The 23,266-nt window shown below is 33.2% G+C and overlaps 3 protein-coding genes and 1 non-coding gene across 5 annotated transcripts; 1 reads left to right on the top strand and 3 right to left on the bottom strand.

The window, feature by feature from the left end:
- Positions 1-286: 286 nt before the first annotated feature.
- LOC144544148 (C2H2 and C2HC zinc fingers superfamily protein) lies at positions 287-4,455 on the bottom strand. The gene is made up of 11 exons (XM_078292561.1): positions 4,257-4,455; positions 3,630-3,680; positions 3,220-3,303; positions 3,079-3,106; positions 2,866-2,948; positions 2,727-2,759; positions 2,278-2,356; positions 2,135-2,187; positions 1,484-1,544; positions 1,091-1,173; positions 287-559 (listed from the first exon to the last, which is right to left on the bottom strand). Exons 2-11 carry the CDS (start codon positions 3,639-3,641, stop codon positions 464-466), a joined length of 612 nt encoding a protein of 203 aa, XP_078148687.1. The 5' UTR covers positions 3,642-3,680; positions 4,257-4,455; the 3' UTR covers positions 287-463.
- Positions 4,456-4,532: 77 nt separating this feature from the next.
- Positions 4,533-4,604, top strand: TRNAP-CGG (transfer RNA proline (anticodon CGG)). Its single transcript has one exon. It is a non-coding gene; the product is annotated as a tRNA-Pro (tRNA).
- A 2,227-nt stretch (positions 4,605-6,831) lies between these two features.
- LOC144544143 (pollen-specific LRR extensin-like protein) lies at positions 6,832-9,329 on the bottom strand. The gene is made up of 4 exons (XM_078292546.1): positions 9,110-9,329; positions 8,154-8,251; positions 6,996-7,888; positions 6,832-6,949 (listed from the first exon to the last, which is right to left on the bottom strand). Exons 1-3 carry the CDS (start codon positions 9,242-9,244, stop codon positions 7,396-7,398), a joined length of 726 nt encoding a protein of 241 aa, XP_078148672.1. The 5' UTR covers positions 9,245-9,329; the 3' UTR covers positions 6,832-6,949; positions 6,996-7,395.
- Positions 9,330-13,316: 3,987 nt separating this feature from the next.
- LOC144544127 (uncharacterized) lies at positions 13,317-18,406 on the bottom strand. Of its 2 annotated transcripts, none has more exons than XM_078292534.1 (6): positions 18,187-18,406; positions 17,239-17,418; positions 16,469-16,527; positions 14,944-16,194; positions 14,301-14,439; positions 13,317-13,980 (listed from the first exon to the last, which is right to left on the bottom strand). In XM_078292534.1, the coding sequence occupies exons 2-6, from the start codon at positions 17,339-17,341 to the stop codon at positions 13,385-13,387; spliced, it is 2,148 nt and encodes a 715-aa protein (XP_078148660.1). In that variant the 5' UTR covers positions 17,342-17,418; positions 18,187-18,406; the 3' UTR covers positions 13,317-13,384. The 2 variants fall into 2 exon arrangements, with proteins under 2 accessions (XP_078148660.1, XP_078148666.1); XM_078292540.1 differs by having other exon boundaries at positions 16,472-16,527.
- Positions 18,407-23,266: the final 4,860 nt, after the last annotated feature.

The following is a 23,266-nucleotide window of genomic DNA, read 5'->3' as shown; positions in this document are numbered from 1 at the left end:
AAGTGAATGCAAAATGTGACGATTGACTACTGTTAGCGCACAATGTACTGAATTCCTTCGTAGTATAGTTGCAACCTCCAAAAAAATTAAGCTCATTCGGATATTCTTAAAAATTCTTAGAATACAATTGTTATTTGATTAAACAAATATTTCCAGATATCAACCTTCTATGAGATGAGACGATATTGTTTTCAACAAGGCAGTTTTCCCCTGTTGTATTCTGCTTGGTGGTGATGTTTTCTGTTTAAAAAAACAAATATTAAACGTCTTCGAGTCCATCAGTTAAAGAACTCGGAGATTTACTAACAACCACATGTTTAAACCAGTGAAGGACAAAAATTAAATAGAAAGATTGAGAGCGAACACCAGGGGAATTAGAAGCCAACGTCCTTGGTACATAAAATACCTACTATTTGAAGTTCGAGGGGAACAAAGTTAATTGAAATCTTAAAACATTTTTTTTTTATTTTTTGGAAGAAGAAAAACCACCAAAACCCATCATAGCTGCAATATCAGGATCCACATCCTCTTGCTCTTCCACTGCTGCTTTCTCTTTCTCCTATACCCAACAAATCATCAATTTTATTTTATGTACTAAGACATGAAAATTTCTATGCTTGACCCTACAAAGCTCAACATAAGGCCTCTAATTCTTTACAGCATGGAAATTCCATGCTCTAACTCTAATCCATTGTACAGCATGGAATATTTTATCACAACACCTGCTTTGGTTTCTTCAAAAACAAAAACAGGACCAACAGTATAATGACAGTGATATAATGCGACACCTCAAAACCCACTATTCCCTCTGTTCATGAAGTGACATAATGTGAAACAGAGGCAAATGCTTTTCATAAATAAAGATTTTCATGAGTCAATAGGAGTATGCATGAACTTCTTGCTTGTGGTAAAATTGGGGTTTCAAAAGTGATGTGCAAGAGAAAGGGGAGGTAGTACAATTGGCTAGGAAAATGTCCTAGAGTTGTTATACCCAAAGGTCGAGAGTTCGATTCCCCCTCACGAACCTTGGTAGCTACTACCAAGTTTTCAAAAAAAAAAGTGATGTGCAAAACTTGAGAGAGCTTTTTACCTTCTTTTCTTTCTTCCTTTCCCTTTTGAGCCGCTTTCTTTCTTCCTCCTCTTCCTGTTGTTTTTGTATCCTTTCATCCAAATCTTTCACAATAGAGAAATTTCTATTACATGTATATCTTTGCCATAACATAAGAAAAGAAAATGTAACAACTATGGCATGATATGCAAACATCCTTAAGTTCTTTTAAAAGTAAAACAAAGGATGCTAACACTGGTACTATAATACCAAATGATTTTGGCTACACAGAATACTACTTAACAATGTTGCTCAGCTTGCTTGGTGCCCAATTGCACAACCCTTTAATTAATTTTAGCAAATGACTTGGTACTGAACCAAGTAGTGCTAGTAATGGTATAGGAATACAGGTATTCGGTAAATGTAATTGCTTACCTTTCTCACTGAAAGTACCAGCAGGTTTGCGCTTCTTAAGCGACTCAAATCTCTGTTGCACCTACAAATAAAATATGCTATTTGAGAACAAAAGGCAGCACAGAATTATAAATTACTTGGTTTATTAAAGAAGGTTAAGAAGCACAAAAAATCTCTTCCTATTCATACATCAATTTTATATGGCATTTTTTATCTCATTTCTTCATTTTTTCTAGGAAAGTGGTTGCACACCAGCATCTATTTTTATCGAAACAAAAAACAGGTACAAGAAACCAATACAACCTAATAGTGAGCTAAACATATGACAAAAAGAACTAGAAACAAACTAAAGCGAGCTGTACCAGCATACCAATTGACACATATACCCAACAAACTAAAGCACATAAAACAGAAAGCTGCTAACATAGTTCTTTTTCTCTCAATTATTGAAGGCCAAAAGCAACTCTTCCTGTATACCAACTAAATACCAACTGCACTGAATATCAGTTTGACTACTGAAGTACTGATCGACTTAAATCGAACTTCTTGGTTATTACTATCAATACTCATTTCATTTTTTCCATTTTCTTGGAGTTTTGAGTGGTTTGTGCGCAAGACCTTGTAAAAAATTAAGCATTTTGTACCATATGAAAGCAAGTTGAAATGAGGTACCTGTTCAAGAGATGCCCTTTCAACGCGCATTGACATGCCCAAAGCTCTCTGATCTGTATTATAAATCGGTCAGAAACATAAATTCGAAATCTAAATAATAGACGGAATAAAAGTATGAAAATAAATAAATTAATAAATCATACGCTTTTTCCCATTGATGTGGTCAAGATAGTTGGCTGAATCTTTTACTACGCACTCACAAACCGAGCAGTAATATCCGGCCTATCAAATATCCAAGAATATTCAATTATTCAAGTAAAAAATAAATACTCTTATTTGGTTGACCAAGTGCATACTCACTATATATAATAAGGCTCTAAACTTTAAAGCAATATGTTGCACTTCTAGCAATGTAAGAACTTTGTACCAATTAATGTGTAATTCACTAATTCTTAACTGCTATTTCATTTTCCACAACACCATGGAAAGTTGAAAAAGATAATGTGAATATTACAAATGTTTGTGTGACATCTTTAGTGGAAAACATATTACCACATATTTGGATATAGAAATTCAATTTGTAGTTTTAAGCTTAGCAAAATAATTCAAATAGAATATCTAGATATAGGTTAGAATCAAATCAAGGACAAACCTGTTGGCTAAGTGGAGCAATTGGAGTCACAACCTACAGAAGAGAGAACAAGAGATGATTGCTTTTAGTACACATTCAAAAATAACAAAATAACAAAATGCTGAATATTTTGCCAGATGCGAGGAAATAATGAACCAACCTGAGTCTTGCCGAGACGAGATTCAAGGTCTATTTCATAATCTCTCTGTTTCAAAGGTTTCCTTTGCACAAGAGGCCCTTTCCCTTGTATATGCCACCCAAAAGTTGAGAAAGGGCAGAGCAAGGATCATATCAAAATTCTCATTGTAGAAAACTGAAAATATTTCATAAGATTAATACAACAGAAGTAGGATGGGATAAACCAGCTACTAACCTTTTGACCTATGATGCTCATCATCATCCTATCAAATTCAAAACAAATAAATAAATAATGATAAAAAAAATTAGCAAAGTATACAACCTCTATAGAAGAATTTAAGTAAATGGTGAAAATAAAATAACAATTTGAATGTACCCTTTCTTGCTCTCGCTCACGAGCTCGCTGTAAATACTCTTCTCTGTCGAACTTTTTTCTAAAGGTGTTGTCAACACCTACAGGCTAAACAATAGATAAAGAAGGGACAAACAATTATTATTGTTTTCATTTTTCAGTTGAAATGAAATATTAAATTCTTTCTTGTATCCTGAAATTCAATAATTATGAAGCAGGAAATAACATATGACCATCTTACAATGATTTCAAATTTATTATGCATCTTGTGATTTTTTAATGATCAAAATAAGATTCTTGATACTGAAGTACTGAACGAACTAAACAAACACATAAAAAAAAATGATGGTAACACAAACAATTCCAATAGCAACAACAAATACTAACAGCAGCAGCAGCAGCAAAAACAAGAAATAAATTAAAAAAGAACTCACATTACTTGGCATCTCTTCCTTAGTTCTGTTCTCCAATGAAATTTAAGCTATCTACAATAGATCATGATGAATCAAGTACATTAAACTAGAGAAATGGTCCCATGCTACATGGTATAACCAGCCCAAAACAGATTTATTAGTTATTAGTTATGCACTGATCAGAGCCAAGTATGTAGTTTTCCATACAAAGTGAATTTTTTATTTTTCTTGGTCTTCAATTGTATTGTCGGTGTAATTAAACAAACTCTCAAGACCTGAAATTTAAATTTAATGATAAGACTTAAAACCACAGCCAATAAAACCACAAATTGGACTGAAAATCAGTAGAAATTATCGCTCTGCTAAACCTATCTAAAAGTTGCAAACAACCAAAACAAAATCTCCATAGATTGCCAGGTGAATAGATTTGATTCAGAATGAAATTCCTTGATAAGAATCAACTTTAGAAGATAAGGAACTCATTGTAAGAGTCTCAAGAACACTCACAACCTTCATTCTATTTACAAGAGCTGCCACTCAAAACCTAACTAGGGTTTCAGTTCAGAAAGGGATCAAAACTGCATGATAGAGAAGGTAAACCAAAAAGGGAACTGAGAGTATAGAGCAGAAGAGAAGGCTGAGCCTGACCTTATCGGAGCTCTTACAGCCACCGACGGTCTTCACGCTCTTTCACTAGAACTGGAGGGAGGAAGACGAGGACAGAGACGTCAATTTACTTTGCACCTCCGCAATTACTTCTCAACAAATACCGCTGATTGAAATCTATTCGTTCTGTTCGCTGGTTTCCAATCAGCGGAGGAATAACGCGAATTTCCTTTCGTTTCTTGACGGAGAGAATTTGCGTTTCATAGAGGGTTGTGCCAACAAAGTTGTATAATTAGTAAAAATTAGGATTACAAAATTGGGTGTTTGGTCTAGTGGTATGATTCTCGCTTCGGGTGCGAGAGGTCCCGAGTTCGATTCTCGGAACACCCCTCCCAAATAAATATGTACTTTTCTCCATTTATTACTGATCATTATTTTGTAAAATCAAATGATATTTAAATTATACATAATTGTTTTTCAATTCTTTTGATTTTTAAATTGTTTTCTCAATTAATTTGAAAATAATTGAAGAGGTGTATGATCGGAACTGCCTGTTCAGAATCGGGCGGTTTTTCTTAGGATAACACGGCTGCCCGCTGGGTATAATGAATTCAGATCTGGACTGTTTATTTATGGTTGCACAAATTTTAAAGCGAACCCCTATAATCTGGGTATGTTTGGTTGCAATGATAATAGACTATTCTCGATAACAAGCTATTCGCCTATTCGGTGTTTGATTGAGTTAGAATAGCTAGAATAAGTTATTCTTACAAAAAGTTAGAACAAGCTATTCTAATAAGACAAACATCAATTTTGCTATTCTAACTATTATAATATTGCAATCAAACATACCATCAATGTAGTAATATTCAGCCTATTCGGTTGCAATTCGAATAGAAAATCTATATTCAGTCCGAATATGCGGTTCAAAGCATATTACAGGTTTAGAGTATATTAACAGTGATAAAAATACCGGTTTATAGTATATTAACAGTGGTTTATACCACATATTACCGGTTTAGAGTATATTAACAGTAATAAAAATACCGGTTTAGAGTATATTAACAGTGGTTTATACCACATATTACTGTATATTTGTTTATAATATATGAATTTTCATTTAAAATCCACATATATAAGTCCGCATAAAAATCCGCATATGCGGCCACATACTGCATATAAACCGAATATTAAAACACTGCATACCATACATGAGTATAATTAAAATACACCATTAGTTTTGTATCTCAACCATATTTCACTTCTCTTATGTTTTCAAAGTTCAAACAGTCGATTCGAACATGGTCTCTATATGAGAGATCATGGGTTCGAAACCCGGATGAGGGAAATCATTTGTTATAATAACAAATGTATTAAATAGTTGGGTGGCTTGACCTTCAACTTTTACTAAAAAAAAAACTGTCGATTCGAACCACACAACATGATATCCATATTAAAATGTGCTTAGAGATCAAATTATATTTTTTAGAATTTTTTTACTATTTATTTAGATAGGTACAAAATATTGTTTTTGAATGGTTCTGAAGTAAAAAAATAATAATTTTTTTCATATAAGATAAAATTTGGTTTCTAAGCACATTTTAATATATAGATCATACTGTGCAGTTTGAATCGATTGAACTTTGAGAACATAAATAAAGTTGTGAGAATATAACTTTGAGAACATAAATCCACTGTTTGAACCAATGATGCATTTTAACATTCCTCACTCTACACAGGCTCTGAAAAAACTTTGGTCTAACTGAAAGTATTCTATCTCTTATTCTGGCATAATATCAAACAATTAAGGTGGCTCGATCGGAGCTGCCTATTCTAAATCGAGAGGTACTCTTTTATGATTAGCATAGCAAGGTTCCTTATTGGACAGTTAATTAGTGAAAGTACTTCAACCGGATCGACGCTAACAAGTTATTGATGCATAAGAAAGAAAAGAATTGCTCATATATACACATGGGTGTACAGTCAGGTAATTGCATGGCATTGACTAAACAACATCTGCTTGATAGTAATGTGATCCATCTGATTTTTTTTATTTGGTCGATTCAAGTAGAAACCCAGAAAAAGGTTGTCACTAAGAGTTGGTTAGTCCTGCTCGGGTTTTCACCATTGAAATTGAACTAAAATTACCATATATTTAATCAATTTTCTAGAAAAAGGTTATGAACTGGAAACTCTTCCTCACTGTCATTGTTACAGCATCAGAATTCAAAAAGAGCCAGTGATTGGCGCGATAGGTGTGTGCAAAAGTTTATGTATCTCATGGGGAGGTTGAGCCATTTGATAATTGTGCTTGACACTTGCACCGGATACAGAATAAGGATTTTTTTTTTTTCTTTTTGTTACAAGATCCACGCCAACACAACATATATAATGCAATCTTATAATCTTTTTTTTTTTTGAAGAAACAATCTTACAATCTTATTATTTTAAAAGAGATGCACATATATAAGAACCACAAACAAAGTTAACATGCAACAGCGAAATTGTTTACCTTTGATTCAGGCTCAGATGAGTCAAAAGTGCTTCACAATTCAAGTTCAAAAGCAAAAATTCAAATCACTATGAATTCTTACAGATCAAATAAAAAGAACGAATAAAATAGACAAAAAGAATATTATAGAAGTACATAAATTTTTTAAGACATTTCAGAAAAAAACAATATCGAGTTAGCACCATTAATCTAATAGAATGGTGTTACTCAAGTTATACAATACCTTCACTAAAAAAAAAATTTTATTCACTCAAAAAGTTATACACTACCGAACATTGGAAGTATCACCAAGTAAAATGATTTCTACCTCTTTCTTGTAGATAGGTTTTGTGTAAATTGTACATTTGTACTGTGGTTGATTCCACAAGCCCCCTCTTCATTGAACAGGTACAGTATTAACAGTATCTCTTCTAGTACCAGTAGCCATACCAGTACAGAAGAGCCAATTTAATTAGAAAAAACAAAGAGACCTTCCTTCAAAAAATCACCTCTTCTCCGTCTTCAAGTAACTGCGTTGTTATTGGTCACAACCTAGTCGCAACTTTCACTTAAACACCTCCATTCCAAATGATGACACATTTCTCTCATGGATAACGCAAAAATGTCCACTCTTCTTTACTTTTTATAATTTTCTCTCCACCACACTAGTATTATCTGGGTTTGGTATGCTCAGATACCATCATCTTCACTTTCTTGGCCCCTATATCCAGGTTCATACTCTTGACATTTTTCACTGGACGCCTCCAGTTCAGAGCTCTCACCAATCTCCTGCCCCTGATTTAGATGCGATTCATTAGTTGCTTGGGGTTGGGCTCGCATCTGCACTGACCTCAGCAATGCGGTTTTTCTTAGATCTGCCACATGGCACATGTCATTAGGAGAGGAAGGGAACCGACCTTCTGACTCATGGCTCCCACGGCGAGTTGGTGAACAGATGACAGTAGAAAGTGAGTTGCATGGAAGTGGATATGCACTGCAACTGGAGGTAGAAGTGGAGTTGCCAGTAACTACTTTCTGGTACCGGTGAGGTGAACTGGGACTACTACAACTGGTATCTACATGAACTTGAGTTGGGTTATGAGAGCTTGCTGAGGTAGGATCATAGAATCGGCACTCGTCAGAATCTTCTGACATAGGTGAGTATTGTGAAGCAATTTCATCCCTAAAATGAAGATTTTTGTTATATATAGAATTTGAAGTTCCTTTTTGTATAAATCTTTCTCTTTTGGCTAAAGGACTGTCATAAAACCGAGCACAACATTTTTAATTATACTAAATTAATGAATATAAAAAGAGTGAATTTGTGATTTGTTCATTACCATCTAGTGGAATACTACAAATTGCATTTCATGAAAAGTAAATTACAGAAAGTAGCACCAGAAAAATGAATAGGTAATGAAGTTGAGATAAGAAAAAAATAAACAAACCTGAGATATAAGAGGTTTTCTGATCGAGCCGGGGATTCCATAAGGCCTTCCTCAATTGTGTCACCGAAAGACAGCCCATTTAGACTGGTAGCCATAATCTGGAAAATACAAAAATGACCTTGTACTGAATAATGATAAGGATTTTTATTTTTATTTGAGGCATTATATATCTGATTTCCATATCATACCAGCTTACTCCCAGATACTCCCGGGGTTGTACCAAACCAACCAGACAGGTACAGGCAGAGGGAGAAATTACACTTTTGGTTCAATGATTAAGAGTTCTAATATTGTGGGTTTAAATTTATACTTTAGGAGCATGGGGGTCAAATACAGAAAAATGCAACACATTTTGGCATCAGAACTAGGATATCTCTAGCATTTATTTCTTAAAACTCTAAAATAGCATTTATATGAACTCTTTCCAAAAATAAGGGGGTCAATTGACCCCATTGATCACACTGAATCTGCCTTGTTATCAAGATGTCAATTTTACAATACCCCCTAGAAGTTTTCGGTGATTATTCAAGCTTTTAGGCAGGATCAAATTTTAGCTGAGTATTGGGGGAAAAAAACACATTGAGCAATTATGCTAGAATTTAGTCATAAGATCCATAAAACTAATTATTATCATATGACAAATTATGCTAATAATAACAGAATTTTGGAACTCACACTTCCACTTAGGGTGTGATCAAGATTCAAAAAAAGAAATAATAAACTGAAAAAACAATTAAGATAAATTAACAGAAGAATTAAGATCTCACACAAGTATACTAGAATAAGCCTGACATTATAATGAAAATGCAATGTTGAATCAGTCCAATAAAATCTGCTAAATTCTTCTGACTGGTCAATTACCAGAACTCATGGCAGGTAACTATTACTAGTATTAGGTACAACCGTATAACTGTACAAGAAGAAGTTATCCATTGCAAGGGAGAAAAAAAAAGGACCTCGCTAAGATATCGTTTGCTAGAGTGGAGGTTGTCAAGGTAAACCTCATCTTCTGGATCTCTTCCCCTCTTTCCTCCGCCATTTCCCGTCGAACTCGGGCTTCCCGCCGCCGCATCTCCGCCGTTACCACCCATATATCTCTCTCGTGCTTTCGTCCCTGCACTTAGGCACTGCTTTTTGAGCGACTTCCTTTTGAATGAGGGAAGGGCAGCAGGAAAAAAAAAATTATTAAGGTTCTAAATAGCGTTTACAGTCACATAGCAGATTAAAAAAAAAAATTACTGAATAACGCAGTTACAGTGAAAGTTATTATACATAATATTTTTTTCTTTTTAAAAATTATATTTTGTATTTTTACTAATAATAAACATTATCTAGAGTCCCATGAAAAAAAAAAACCAAATTGATTAAGAAGTTCTAATATTATCTCCGGACTAGATTTTATTTTAATTTCTAAAGAGTTCTAATATTATCTCCGGACTAGATTTTATTTTAATTTCTAGAGAGTCCAATGCACAATACATGATACAAATAATTTAATTGATATAGCCCAATGCACAATATTCAAATTTATTGATATAGCTTCTTAAATTTTAAAAAAAAAGTCCATGTAATTTAATTTTTGGTTTGGACTTTAAAACTCGTTTAAATTGCAAAATAGTAATAATAATAAGCCCATGTAACATAGCGGACCGTTATTATTGTTATAGCGGTCATAACTTGATTAGCACAATTTTATTCTGTAACTTAACTTTTTAGGTCCAAAACTACTATAGCTTCGTTATAGACTATTTAGAACACTGTTCTTTTTTAAAGAAATAAAAGAAAAGGAAAAGATGGTTACATCCGGTTCAGGTAAAAATATTCTTCTATTCATTCCTGTTATCGAGTATTAAGTTTGTCTATTCTAGTAGTAGAAATTTTTAATGATTTCTAAAGAAAAAAAAAATTCAGAAAAAAAAAACAAAAAACAAAAAGATTGTCAATTCTACACTTATCTTTTAAAATTGATTGATAATGAATAAATTTTTTATTTATTTAAATTAATTTAATAACGGGCAAATAATTATTTCGTTGGGTCCGGTTTGACTATAGGTGATCCGGTGTCTAGCATAGTGACAAATGAATTATTCGGGTTCGGTTCGGCGAGATCAAAAATTCGTGATTCGGGTATAATTCGGGTATAATTCGGAAATGATTCGGAATTATCCGGATCAGAAATCTCAGTCCTACAAGGGAGCAAAAAAATAAAAAACCAAAAAAATAATTGTTCTTGGAAAAATTCAGGAAAAATTTGTGAATAATTCGTGAATAATTCGTAAAATTCGGGAATTATTCGGGTTTAATTCGGTCAAAGTTCGGTTAATCGAATAATTTGGTGTTCGGTTCGGCATCACCCCAAAAAAGAATTAAACGGGTATAATTCGGATATCTTGTCACTATGGTGTCTAGTGGTCAATCTTGACTCTTGAGTGTTGTTAAAGCTGTAGAATTGATAAGACCATGTGTTGAGATCATTCACCACACTATAAAATGGACTTGCATATTTTTTTCGAATTTATCTTTCTTTGACAACACACCATCAACACATGGTTGCAATGAACGCCTGTAAATTGTGGTTTCTGACTTGTACAATTAGGCATTCCACCGTCTTCTGAAAATGACAACACTTGGTACTTCATTTCTCTCATAATTTTCTATAATTAAGAAACTAAATTAATGAAAGTATTCAACTTAAACATAACTTTTTATCTGTTAAAAAAACTTCAAATTTCAATGTCCTAAAAAATTGAGATGTATACCTGATCCAGAAAGTAAGATTAACTACGAATGGCTCTTGATCGCATCCGATGTTTTTATCTGTAACATTGAAAAAATAAATCTAAATATTACAGTTTTTCGAAAATCTCGAACATAGCAGGGAAGCACAGCGGCCATCCAAAAAAAATTTATCTACAAAATTTGAAGTTTATATTTAAAAAGTGAGATTTTTTTTTCGAAAAATCTCAAAATATAACAAGGACGCTATGAAGCATAACATCTGTTCGAAATTTTATTTTTCGTTCTTGATTTGTAATTAACATTTTCATTTAAAAATATAATTTAATAAATTTTAAAAAATATATATATTTTTTAGTAAAGATTGAAGGTCAAACTATCCAACTATTTAATATCTACTATTGTTTCTCTCATTGGGGTTTCAAATCTACGACCTCTCACTCAAGAAGACATTGTCTTTTATCACTAGAGCAAATGATGGTTTAAAAAATAATTATTCTTGTAAATAATATTATTGACAGAAAATTTCACTTCTAAATTTTTAAAAAATGACTATTTTAAAAATAATTATTTGTAGATTTATTTTTCCAAATTTTTACTGACTAAACTAAACTATATAGGTTTACAGTTAAAAAAAAAAAAAAAAAAACTACGGACAAACGCTGTGCTTCATAATATTCTTGCTATGCTTCAACATTTTCGAAAAACAATATCAGTTTTACAAAAAAAAAATTAATGCCATGTTGTTACCAAAGTTATAAGAATAATTATTTCTGTACCCGCGCTACAGTACCCGCGCTACAGTAACTGCATTTAGAGGAATAATGTATTATGGTCCCAACTAATTATATTGTGTCCACTAATTATTATTCTAAAAAGATATTATATAGTCTTAACTAATTATTATTCTAAAATTTCAGCAGCACCCTTTCAAAGCCTCGGCACTAATTCCGCGTCAACATTTCTCTAACAAAAATAGTTGACCTCATAAAAATAAATATTTCAGTGCATAGATGTAAATACTTTCAATACTTAGATATTAATACTTTCAGTGTCATATGTAAAAAAAGAAGGGATCCAATTACAATATTATGGCAGTTTAGGTCTCCACAAGCAGTTATGTAAAAATTACAACGTTGTTTACTATATAGATATAAATACTTGTGTTCTTTGAACTATATACTTCAAGATTTGACTATTAATATTAAAAAAAAGTTATGGATCTAGAACGGTTGCGGTCTCCACAAGCAATTATGGTAGTTTAAATGCGGGTACGACATCAGAAATTTCAAAAAAAAGTGCGGGTACGATTATTTAAAAATAATTAATTTATCATTTACATTGTTTACTATATAGATATAAATACTTGTGTTCTTTAAACTATATACTTCAAGATTTGACTATTAATATTTTAAAATAAAGTTACAGATCTTAAGTGCAGTTATAGCAGTTTGGTCCCCACAAATAGTTATGGCAGTTTAGGTGCGGGTACTGTAGCGCGGGTACTCATATCAGCTTCCAAGTTATAAATAGTGATTATAGCAGCATAGCAGGAGACAAAAAAAGAAAAGCTATTGCGAATAGCGTAGCTATCATACATAGCGATTTTTTCTTTTCAAATTTTATATATATTTCTACTAATTATCAACATAATTAATATTGAAGAATTGAGGTAACAACTAATCTAAAAAGTAACATTATTTAATAGTTCATGCTTCATAGTATTACATATTATAATAGACGAAGAGCAATTAATTTTATAAGATAAATGAAGTCAATATACATATTTAAACATTTTATATATTATAATAATAATCAAAATCAGATAATAATTTTACAAATGAATACTATACGAAGAGCAATCAAAATGAAGAATTAATATTTGAATATTTCTTGACATAGAATGAGAGAATAAATCACAAATAAAAACAAAAGCACATAGTTTGGTTTAGCATACTTATCGTAGAAGACCACCTCAGATGGAATTTTTTTTCCTAAATTTGAATGATAAAAAAAGATTCATAAATTCCTGACCATATTATATTATATTCGCACGAGTTTAAATTAAAAATATCTCAGTAACTCAGAAGTCATGTTTTTAGTTCACAAGGATATCTCAGTACCAAAATTAACTCAGAAGTCATGGATTCCGAATGTGCAAGTTTTATTGTGTGCATCTTTTACTTTCCTTCTATATTTTACTCTTTCTTTATTAAGGCGGGTGCATATCCTCTACGGTACAATAGTCAACATGGGATAGAGTGAGGTCCTAATCAAGTCAAATTTTATAGAATTTGTCTTAGATTCACAGAGCTCCTCAGACGAACAGTTTGAATCTCACTCTACGAGATGCGATACCTCACTCGATCCGAATTCGGAGGGGGACTCAAAATAGCAAAAGTCGAAGAAAACAGCACATAAAATATACAGCTAAACGGGGTTAAAAAAAACTAGTCAACCCATAAGATACACACCCGAAACTAGAGAAAAAAAAACTACCACAAGTCAGCTACCAATTCATCAATCAAGGAATCTAAAACCTCTCTTTGTATCTCGGCTCCAGCCTCGAAAGATTCAATTTCAAAATCAACCCACTTCCCCAATTGACTGCTCATATCGGCATCAACCAACACATCCACCATGCCTTCCTCATCAACCCCCTTCTCAACCCATACCTCTTTAAACAATTTCTCGGCCGATAATTTCCCTATATATAAAAATCCTTGAGACCATAGACGGTAACCGGATCCAAAGTAGTATCCACATTTTGCCTCCAGAAACTCATGCACGCACCCAAGCAGCATTTTTTGGCTTATTTTGACATCTCTTTCTTCTTCCTTCACCTCTAATTCATCAAGGCAGAGGCCATTGCAACAAACTTCTGTGATGTTTATGGAGCTTATAATTTCTCTTATCAAGTTTAATTCAGGGTTATCCATATTTGTGTTTCCGAATGATATGGCGCTATCAGCGATCTCAGATAAAGGTAATTCAGTACTTGTGGTAAGTGAGTAGTCAGATTCCGATGGCGATGTTTCATCTTCTACTTCTAAGACTTCATTGAAACGAAAAGACGTGCATGATTTTATTCCTGGAATGTAAGCATAGAACTGTAAGATATTTTACACTGATCAGAACTAGAAAGCATATCAAGACTTTTCTTAGATTTGTCCTACATTGTTGCAAGTACTGCTGGTAGAGGACCCATTGCAATTTAGTACAGGTAACCAAAGCTCTGTTAACGAGTTGAATTCTGGTACTATAGGTAATAGGTTAGAAATTTGAAATACTGTAGCCCTATATGGTTAGAACCAGAAGCAACATTATTTAAAAAAAAAAATGGCATATCGACTTGGCACTGCTCTGTACACAGCTGGCACAGACAGAAACTAGCAGACAGAATACATGTACCTCTTGAGCTTTCCCAGCTCTCTGATGAGTTACAGCTTTCCATCGAGGGAGGTGCTTCTAGTGTGGAAAAGGGGCTTAAATTGTTTGCCTGATCAGGCTCCTTTTTGCTGACACTTGTTTCCTTTTCTCTCTCTCTCTCCTGTTTAACAAAATATAAGAAAATCAATCGCAATAAAAGAAAAGTTCAAGAAGAAAACTGATCAACTGGTAATCACAATACATTGGCCCCTTAGTTGCAAATTTATACTTTTTATATAAAAAAAATAATAATAACCAAGTTGCACACAAGTTTGCTCCAAAAATCCTTGATTCAACCAAAGTTAGCTTCACATGATCCTCATTTTTTTTTATATATAAAAGACATGCCTCAACTGGAAAATTCAGCCCTTAGTTGTGTAATAAATCCTCATTTAATCCTATCAAAATTTGTTTGCTGCCAAACTCATAATAGCAATTGGGACTCAGTTTAGCACAAACCATCCTGACATCATCCCAAATAGCTTTTAACTTAGTCCCCCAACTGTTCAATCAAGCACCTTGCAAGTGGCAAAAAGTTTCATGAAAAATTATTATAAAGAGTAGGAGATGAAAGCAACTTCAGTCAGATTCAAGAAAAATATAAGTACACTACAAGCAGAAATACCTTCATATCATGCCCCTCATTAGATGAAAACGATTTTCCTTCTTTTAACAAGACCTCAGCATCAGCTTTAATAGAACCAAATAGCCCTGATTCACATATTCTGGTTTCACCAATGTTCAGTGACCTCTTGTATGGGGACTCGGACCCGCATGTCAGTTCTCTCAGCTTCTGCTCCAACAGAATCCCCAAGTAATCCCCATCTATCACACCCGTATGAGGCAAGTCTGCCTTTGAGCCCCGGTGTTTATGAAGTTTATCTACTGGGGAGGTGAATGTGAAAGATACAATGTTACTGGTATTAATACCATTTGTACAGATTCTTTTGGTAACGGCAGAACTTCTGAGCTGTGACTCAACCACTAGATTGTGGTTGATATGCCTCTCACTTCTTCTCACCAATATATTATTGTAATTATTATTACTTGCACTTGTAATTTGGCCTGCCTCTGAGATCGTGCTTAACTTCCGTGTGCGAGAATTGGTTTTCTTGGCCATCTTGGGATCTCTACTCCCTTTGAAATTATTGGTCACTCGGTTCTTTCCAGAAGAGGCATCACCAGTACAGCTGATCTCTCCATTCAATAACCTTTGAGTACCATTTTTTGTACCATAAGTGTTTTGCTTCCTGTTGTTCTGTACTAGAATAGTTTTTTTGGGGTTACTGGTCCTGCTAGGGTTTGTGGTGCCATCTCTTTTTATGACATTTGTCCTACTTTGATTTATCGGTACAGTTGCCTTTTTCTTTCCTTTTGCACCATTTAAGTTGCCTCCATCATCTAGAACACTTAGCCTTCTATTAACAGGTTTTGGGTTCCCTCTGATAAGTGATCCTGAATCATAAACACGCATTGGAGCCAAATTCATTCCTGGTTCAATAATCCTTGAGGCGACCTCCATTATCTGAGCAGCATTTCGACCCGATACAAAAGCTGAGCTCTTTATTGGGGACAAAGGCTTGTACCTAACTGGTATAGTTTTACCCATTTTTGAAGGTATCATCTCCGTCTGAAACTGTTCAATTGGGCTACTTGGCATCTTGTGAGGCCTTAAGTCAGCCCTTTTCTGTAGACAGAGCTGTAAAGGAGGAGATAGTGGGTCAGATTGCATTGAAATGGGAATGGAATCCAAACCCATTAGCCGAGCAACTACTCCTGGGGGCTTTTTCATAATTCCTTCCTCTTCAGTCACTGAAGAAGAACACTCACTTGTTCCTCTAATGCTCGACATAACTGCTGCATCATCATCTTCGACCTAAGCAATTTAAGAATGAAATTGTATTAGAATAAACAGGAATATAAATAGGGTTCCTATAAGGTTGTTCCCTGTGAAATTCAAGTTAACTTCTACCCTTCCTTTTTTGGAAGATAGTTAACAAAACTTTAAAGTAGCCGTATATTTGGATTAACAGGTTGCAGTGCTATTGAGTTAACAACAAATCGATATGGTACATAATGGTAGCTTTGTAAAAGGGACATAGAGATTTCAATGGTAAGAAAAATTAAGATAATGGAGAGAAAGGGCTCACCACATTTGATCTTGAGCTCGATACATTGTCAATAGCTTCCTTCACATCTGTTATTTTATCTATAGAAAGAAATAACAAAAAATAATACCAATCTTTTTAAAAATTTACAAAGAGCAAAATAAAACAGCGAACACTCTGTAAATAATGAAGGGTCACAGTGATTTTGTAAGCATGCCTATGAACTCTTGTAATATCACATTTTACTGCATATGCGCTTCATATATCCATTGCTTTCTGTCATGAAGAGAAACCCAAAATACCCCTCTTTCTTCCCTGGTTTATTAAGCAGGTAGGCACTTTGCGAAATAACAACATCGTCAAACACTTGATAGTCCATTATGGACTAACCATATGCCCAAAAAAGGCATGTCAGACACCTTTACTAGTCGGTACCATGCTTGAGGTCAAAATCAACATCAATTTTTTGTCTAATTCCTAAAGAGACTAAGGACGTTTTCCACATCATTTTCTACCATCATTGGCTGCTGGCCACGCTCATTCAGAACACACAAGTCGTACAGATTTTTCTTTAAAAAGCGGACATTTCCTGCATTGCTGCTCGTTTGTACCATAACTTCCATGATTTCAGCCCTCTTCACATGTAATAAATGGAGAGGTACTTTCAATTGATAAGAAAATTTGCAACAGGAGTATCTTAGATATATCCTATATTTTATAGTGGTACAGTGACATTTCTCATCCTAAAGGAGTATATGGTGATTTTTAATTTTTAAAAGGACCCAAATAAAATATTTGCCTTCAAGACTTACCAGAGGTAGGTGAGCTGGCGAACAATTTCCTTTTGGGCTTTTTACCCCAATCAAATATTTTAAAGAAGCCACTGCTCTTTGAACTAGCCTTTTCTACTTCCATATTTCTTTATATCTTTATTTCTGATAGCTATACTTTGCTTCTACATTCCTTCCTTGCAACCCAAGTCAGAATCCAATCTAAAAGATAAAAGAGTGCATCAGATATATAACCTTTTCTGCTATAAATCTCAAAATCAAAACAGACCCTTTCAGTACCTACCATCCAACTTTCAAATAAGTGGTCTGGTTGCTTGACAGCAGAAATTCCAACATTCTAAGTTTCTAACTTATTAGTCAAAATCAAGATGGTTTTTAACAATATTTTAGTCATAAAAGATGGGTGTTGCCATACTTTAGCAAGAAGAAAGATATCTGTGTTCCTGGAAAAACTTTTTTTCTTATACAAGTTCAAGTTAACTACCTACTAGCACATGGTAGATTTCCAATGGAATTTTCAATTCCTTTTAAACAAAAGCTCTATTATCGGCATTATAGAGCTAGGTCATCTCCATTCAAAAATTACGTAGGAGACCTCCATTTTCCCTTCAGTGTGCTGCTGTAATATCGGAATATTGACAGAACAAGCTGAAATGGCAGCATCCTAGCTGTTAAAGGACATCTCCAGCTTTCATACTAATGGAGAGCAGTCAAACAAAAGGTCCCTGGAACAAACCTGACTCCCTCTCTTGATCAAGATTTTACAAAATTTAAATCAGAATAAACCTACTATTTTATAAGAATTTAGAAATTGCTCCCACAAATTCACACATTCACATTAGGGTGGTAAAGGACTAGCAAATCTCAGGCAATAACTACCAATTTATACTAAATCAAGCTGCATTGGAAGGAGTATCCTTTTATTTAGCATACCTAATTAGGCTCAGAATTATAAGAAAGTTTACTAACCTCAGATCGCTGTACTGAAGTGAAACCACGATAGTTAGCAAGATAAAGTAAAAACTCTTCTATTTCTTTGAGATCTCGTATAAAGAAGGTTGCGCTGATGTCTAAATAAAGTTAGGTTAAGGATTTCAGGTAACGAGAGTAAGAGAAGCGCAAGAAGCCATTAATGGCGCCACCGCGATGGAAAGAGGAGAGAGGGACAAAAAGTTTTTGGCTCTCTACAGGGAAACAATAAATTTTGGGCTTCTCTTTTTTCTATGAAATTCACGGAAGAAACTTTTCAAATATGCACCTTAAAGTTTTGAAATCTTTTTGTACGGACACGCAAACCATGAAAAAGATATATATTTACAAAATAAACCCCGTCTATTATAGTATTCTAACTATAATAACAGAAATTAATGCATGATAAACATCAGGAATAAAATTAGCTATTGAAAAGAATGAAAACAGTTAGCATCGATAAAAAAACTAACTATAACGAATACAGTATTAGCATTGATGTGATCACATAAATGCTTGATGTCTCCAAGCAATGTAGTTAATAAAAATGTCCTATAAAATAGACATGCTAGAGCAATATTTATCTACTTTGTCTCATATTGAAATTAAAACAGGTATGTAATTAACATCCAACTTTAATACTTATTAAAAAAACTGTTACAAATAATGTAAAAAAAATCAACAAAATAAAAGAAAACTATAATTTTGTTCTCTGTCAATTAAATAGCCCTTCATCAAATTTAATGTAATTAATAATTATTTTACCGCTCATAAAAGCTAATAAAACTCAAGTAATGACTAGTTCAATTTTCAAATACTACAAAATTTGGTGAATGGATTATTTATCAATGTGATAAAAAAAAAACATATTTGTATTTTATTTTTGACAATTTTGGTTATCATGATTCCAAAATGTTTTGATTTCGATATAAATGCTCATTACCAAAAAAAAAAAAAAAAGGAAGTCACATGATGCTCTAGGCAAACGTATAATTTAGTAATAGCCTTTTTACCAAATCATTTTTCATTGATAATTTCTTCAATATGGATTATACTATGTATCTTTTTAAATAAATAATATTAGAAAAGAGAGAATACAGCTAAATATATCAATTGAACGTTGATTATTAATTTATTATTGTTCTATAATAGTAATGAAAGTTTCGTATTCGCATATTGTTATCGTAATTGTGTATTTCGTATACAAAATTTTGATTTGTCAAATCAGATAAAAGAGTGTCCAATGTTAAAGAAAAAAAAATGCAAATAATAGAAAAACAAACTAAAAAACTACACGCAATTGGCACACCTAATTGTTAATGTTAGTTCTTAGGATCCGTCGCATTACAACCTAGGAATTAATGCGGCATGTATTTCAGTATTTATTATGTTTTCTGTAGTAGTAGTACTAGAAAATAACAAAACCGATGCAGACGAATAAACAACCGCCGTGGCAGCACACTTTGAGGAAAGCATCGGGGTACCTAACTTATATCACTATCACACTATATAGTATACGTATGTTATTTATTTTTATTTTTTGGGTTGGGTTGTGGGGGGGGGGGGGGGGGGGGGGGGGGGGGGGGGTGTTTACCGCACACAATTAATCATTCGACATAAAGAGTAGCATAGAGTCCGAACAATTCGATTGTGTTGAAATTCGTACAAACTCGGTTTAAAAAAAAAATTCCCTCTTTAAAAATCTATCCGTTCCGTGTTCATGTTACGCAGCAAAAAATGCATGCTCAGAGTTCAATGTAAAAGATGCGTTAACACATTTTTTTGCGATTAAAAGTTCGAATAAATATTTGTTTTTTCCAATGATAATGTTGTGAAAGAAAGGTAAAATAAAATACAAATCATGCATAAAACATAACCAACTTTTTTACGATTTGTTTGAAGTTGCGGACACAATAAAAATACAGTTATTCGTTGTATAATATGTTTTACAAAAAAAAATTATGTCACGTCAATAATTATTACTACGAAAGAGAGAGCGATGGAAACAAGTGTCAAAAAACAGTTATAAAAAAAAAAATCTCTATAACAGAATTCTTCAAAAATTAGAATATGAAGTGTCAGCATCCTTCAAGAAATAAAAAGAAAATCTCAATGTAGATGAAGTCATCTAATTGCAGATCTAATTAATTCTGATGCCTAATCAACTAAATTTTAGAATTCTGGTTAACCATAAATGCGTGGGGCAGTGGCAAACGTGATAGTACCATTTTGTTCGTTTTTAGATAGACACTAACAACAGTTGTATATGAAATAACACAAGCACCGAATGGGGAAAACACAGGAGAAACACCAATTAAATATATGGACGGATTAAGACATCTCGTGTCTTGTTTACGAGAAGAGCATAGCATCACAATCATTGTGTAAAGATGGAAACAAAATTAATTAGAGCGGTGGGAATTAACACCGCACCAAATTAATGTTATTACCCTCGTTAAATAACTCAATCACAAAATCAATGAATTAATTATTCTGTCTATGCATTGTGAAATTTGAGCTATCATGGTACGTAGTTTCGATAGTTTGATTAGATCAAACGTGTACAGAATGATGAAAAATTTAGAGAGATTATTTTAAGATTTCTACAAGATTTCTAACGAGTGATCGGAATCATATGTCATAATTTTATAATAATACAACTTTTGTAGCGGATGTACATTCGTTCAATTATAAATGAATAATACTTGAGCTACAAATTCCAATGTTTATAAATTAAGTTAATATATTGCGAAGTACCTATGTTTAACTGAAACTCAAAATTAATCCTTGTAATTTGGAGAATTATTAATTATTTGATGTTAAGTCGACAACAGAAAAATTGACAAGCTTCTTTGTGCAATTATAAACAAACATTAATTGTTGGTTTAACTACTCACATCAGTCGTCAATCATACATCATATATACGAATCGTTGTTTGAGAGACCGCAGAAATTAAATTTCATTAATTGGGACGAAGCTAATTTTGTTTGAGAGACAGAAATTAAATTTCATTAATTGGGACCAAGCTAATTAACTATCGTCAATATCTAACACGTTTGTAATTAAACCAAGTGCAATCTAACACAAACATTAGAATATTAAATTTTGAATTGCTAGCTAGAGCGCTGTCCGAAATTTTATTATTTACCATCGTAAAAAAAAATTAAACCAATTAACCCGTTTTTCAGAAAAAAAAAATTCTGATATATATCAGGATCAACAATAACAACCAAATTTTTAGTTTAAACAAATTGGAATAAACTAAAAATAAAATATAATTACAAATTCACAATTATAAAATCAAGGTAAGTAGTAATAATATAGTAATAATAGTAGTAGTAATAATAATGATATCAATAATAATAGTAATAATAGTAATAATAGTAATGCTAATACTAATATTAATTTTATTATGCTTAAACTATCAATCGTAGAGGTCAAAGTCCTAAACTTATGTCTTTGATCCCAAATTACTAGTCCTATGACCTAAGGCCTACCCCTAAATAATTCATAACCAATATTTCTTAGGTTATGGCTATGGTACGTGGATTGCTAACTTCCACGCGCTCCTGTCTGAAGCCAACTCTTTAGATACATTATATTCTTTCATGTCCCTTTTTACTACTTCGTCCCATGTCAATTGTGACTGACCTCTACTCCTCCTTGTGTTTTCGATACGCCTTATAATTCTATTACACACCGGTGCTTTAGGAGGCCTCAATTGGAGATGTCCAAGACATCTCAAGCGATGTTGGACGAGCTTCTCTTCATTCGGTGCTACTCGAAGTCTGTCACGTATATCATCATCATTTCTAATGCAGTTCCATCTTGCATAGCCACAGCTCCACCGCAACATACACATCTCTGTTTGAAAATACGGTACCAGCAGTGCATTTAATATCACACTGAGTGAATTAATTTGGTACCGCAGTTGTAAATCGCGGTACCAACACCTCATAAATGTGAAAAATTTCAGAAATTAGGATTTTTTTTATTAAAGATGGCAAATAAAAAAAATTGGAACGCTCAATTTTTTTTTCTTTTTTTTTTCTGAGCCTTCCGATCTTTTGCTCTTGATGCCGAAATTTTTAAAAATACCATTTTTCCAAAAATGATAAACCAAAAAGACCACGATGCTGTGAAATTTCGAAAAATTGCATGGCCGCATCCCCTAAATGCGGCCACCTTTTTTTTTTTTCTTCAAGTTGAACTGCCACACGAGAAGGCAAAAAAAAAAAGTGGCTGCATTTTCTAGATGCGGCCATGCGATTTTTCGATATTTCACAGAATCATGGTTTTTTGGTTTATCATTTTTGGAAAAATAGTATTTTTAAAAATTTCGGCTCTTGATGATTAATTGATTAAATTCGGATCATTGAGTTATTTTAAATCATTCTGTATCTCAGTTAGCAGCATCCGTTTTAAGAAAACTACATTGTTGTTATATTATATATAGCCACAAACTAAAGTTGATGCAACAGCTAGAATGACCAAAAACGATATCTATAAAACAAAGAGTTAGGCTGGGGTGCTATGGATAGCATAGTGGCCTCCCGTGCTACGGCTCAATATTCAAGTTTTCAAAATCCAAACGGTCGATCCGAACCGTTCATCTTATTCTCCATATTAATATCTGCTTGGAGACCAAATTTTATAATTTTCTGAATTTTTTTAATATTTATTAAGCTACTTTGAAAATCGCTAATCCAACGGTTTTACTGTTTTGTGCAGCCACCGTTGGATCAACAATTTTGTAAAATACTTAATAAATAGTAAAAAAATTCAGAAAAATGTAAAATTTGGTCTCCAAGCAGATATTAATATGGAGAATAAGATTAACGGTTCGGATCGACCGTTTGGATTTTGAAAGATCGAATATTGAGCCGTAGCATAGATGCTTCTATGCTATCCATAGCACCCCAGCCTAACTCTAAAACAAATATCTATATTCGAAACAATGTGAACTGTCTGATTCATACTTGAATAACACATCCCCAATAATTCTAGAGCTACAAACGAGCCAAGTTAGCTCAAGTTATAAGTACCTCGAATTCAACTCAGAGATATAGCTAGTTGAGT

Source organism: Carex rostrata, chromosome 2, assembly GCF_964058835.1.
Source record: "Carex rostrata chromosome 2, lpCarRost1.2, whole genome shotgun sequence".
Classification (NCBI taxonomy): domain Eukaryota; kingdom Viridiplantae; phylum Streptophyta; class Magnoliopsida; order Poales; family Cyperaceae; genus Carex; species Carex rostrata.
Note: the sequence above shows the minus strand (reverse complement) of the source record. Positions and strands in the feature narration are given on the sequence as shown.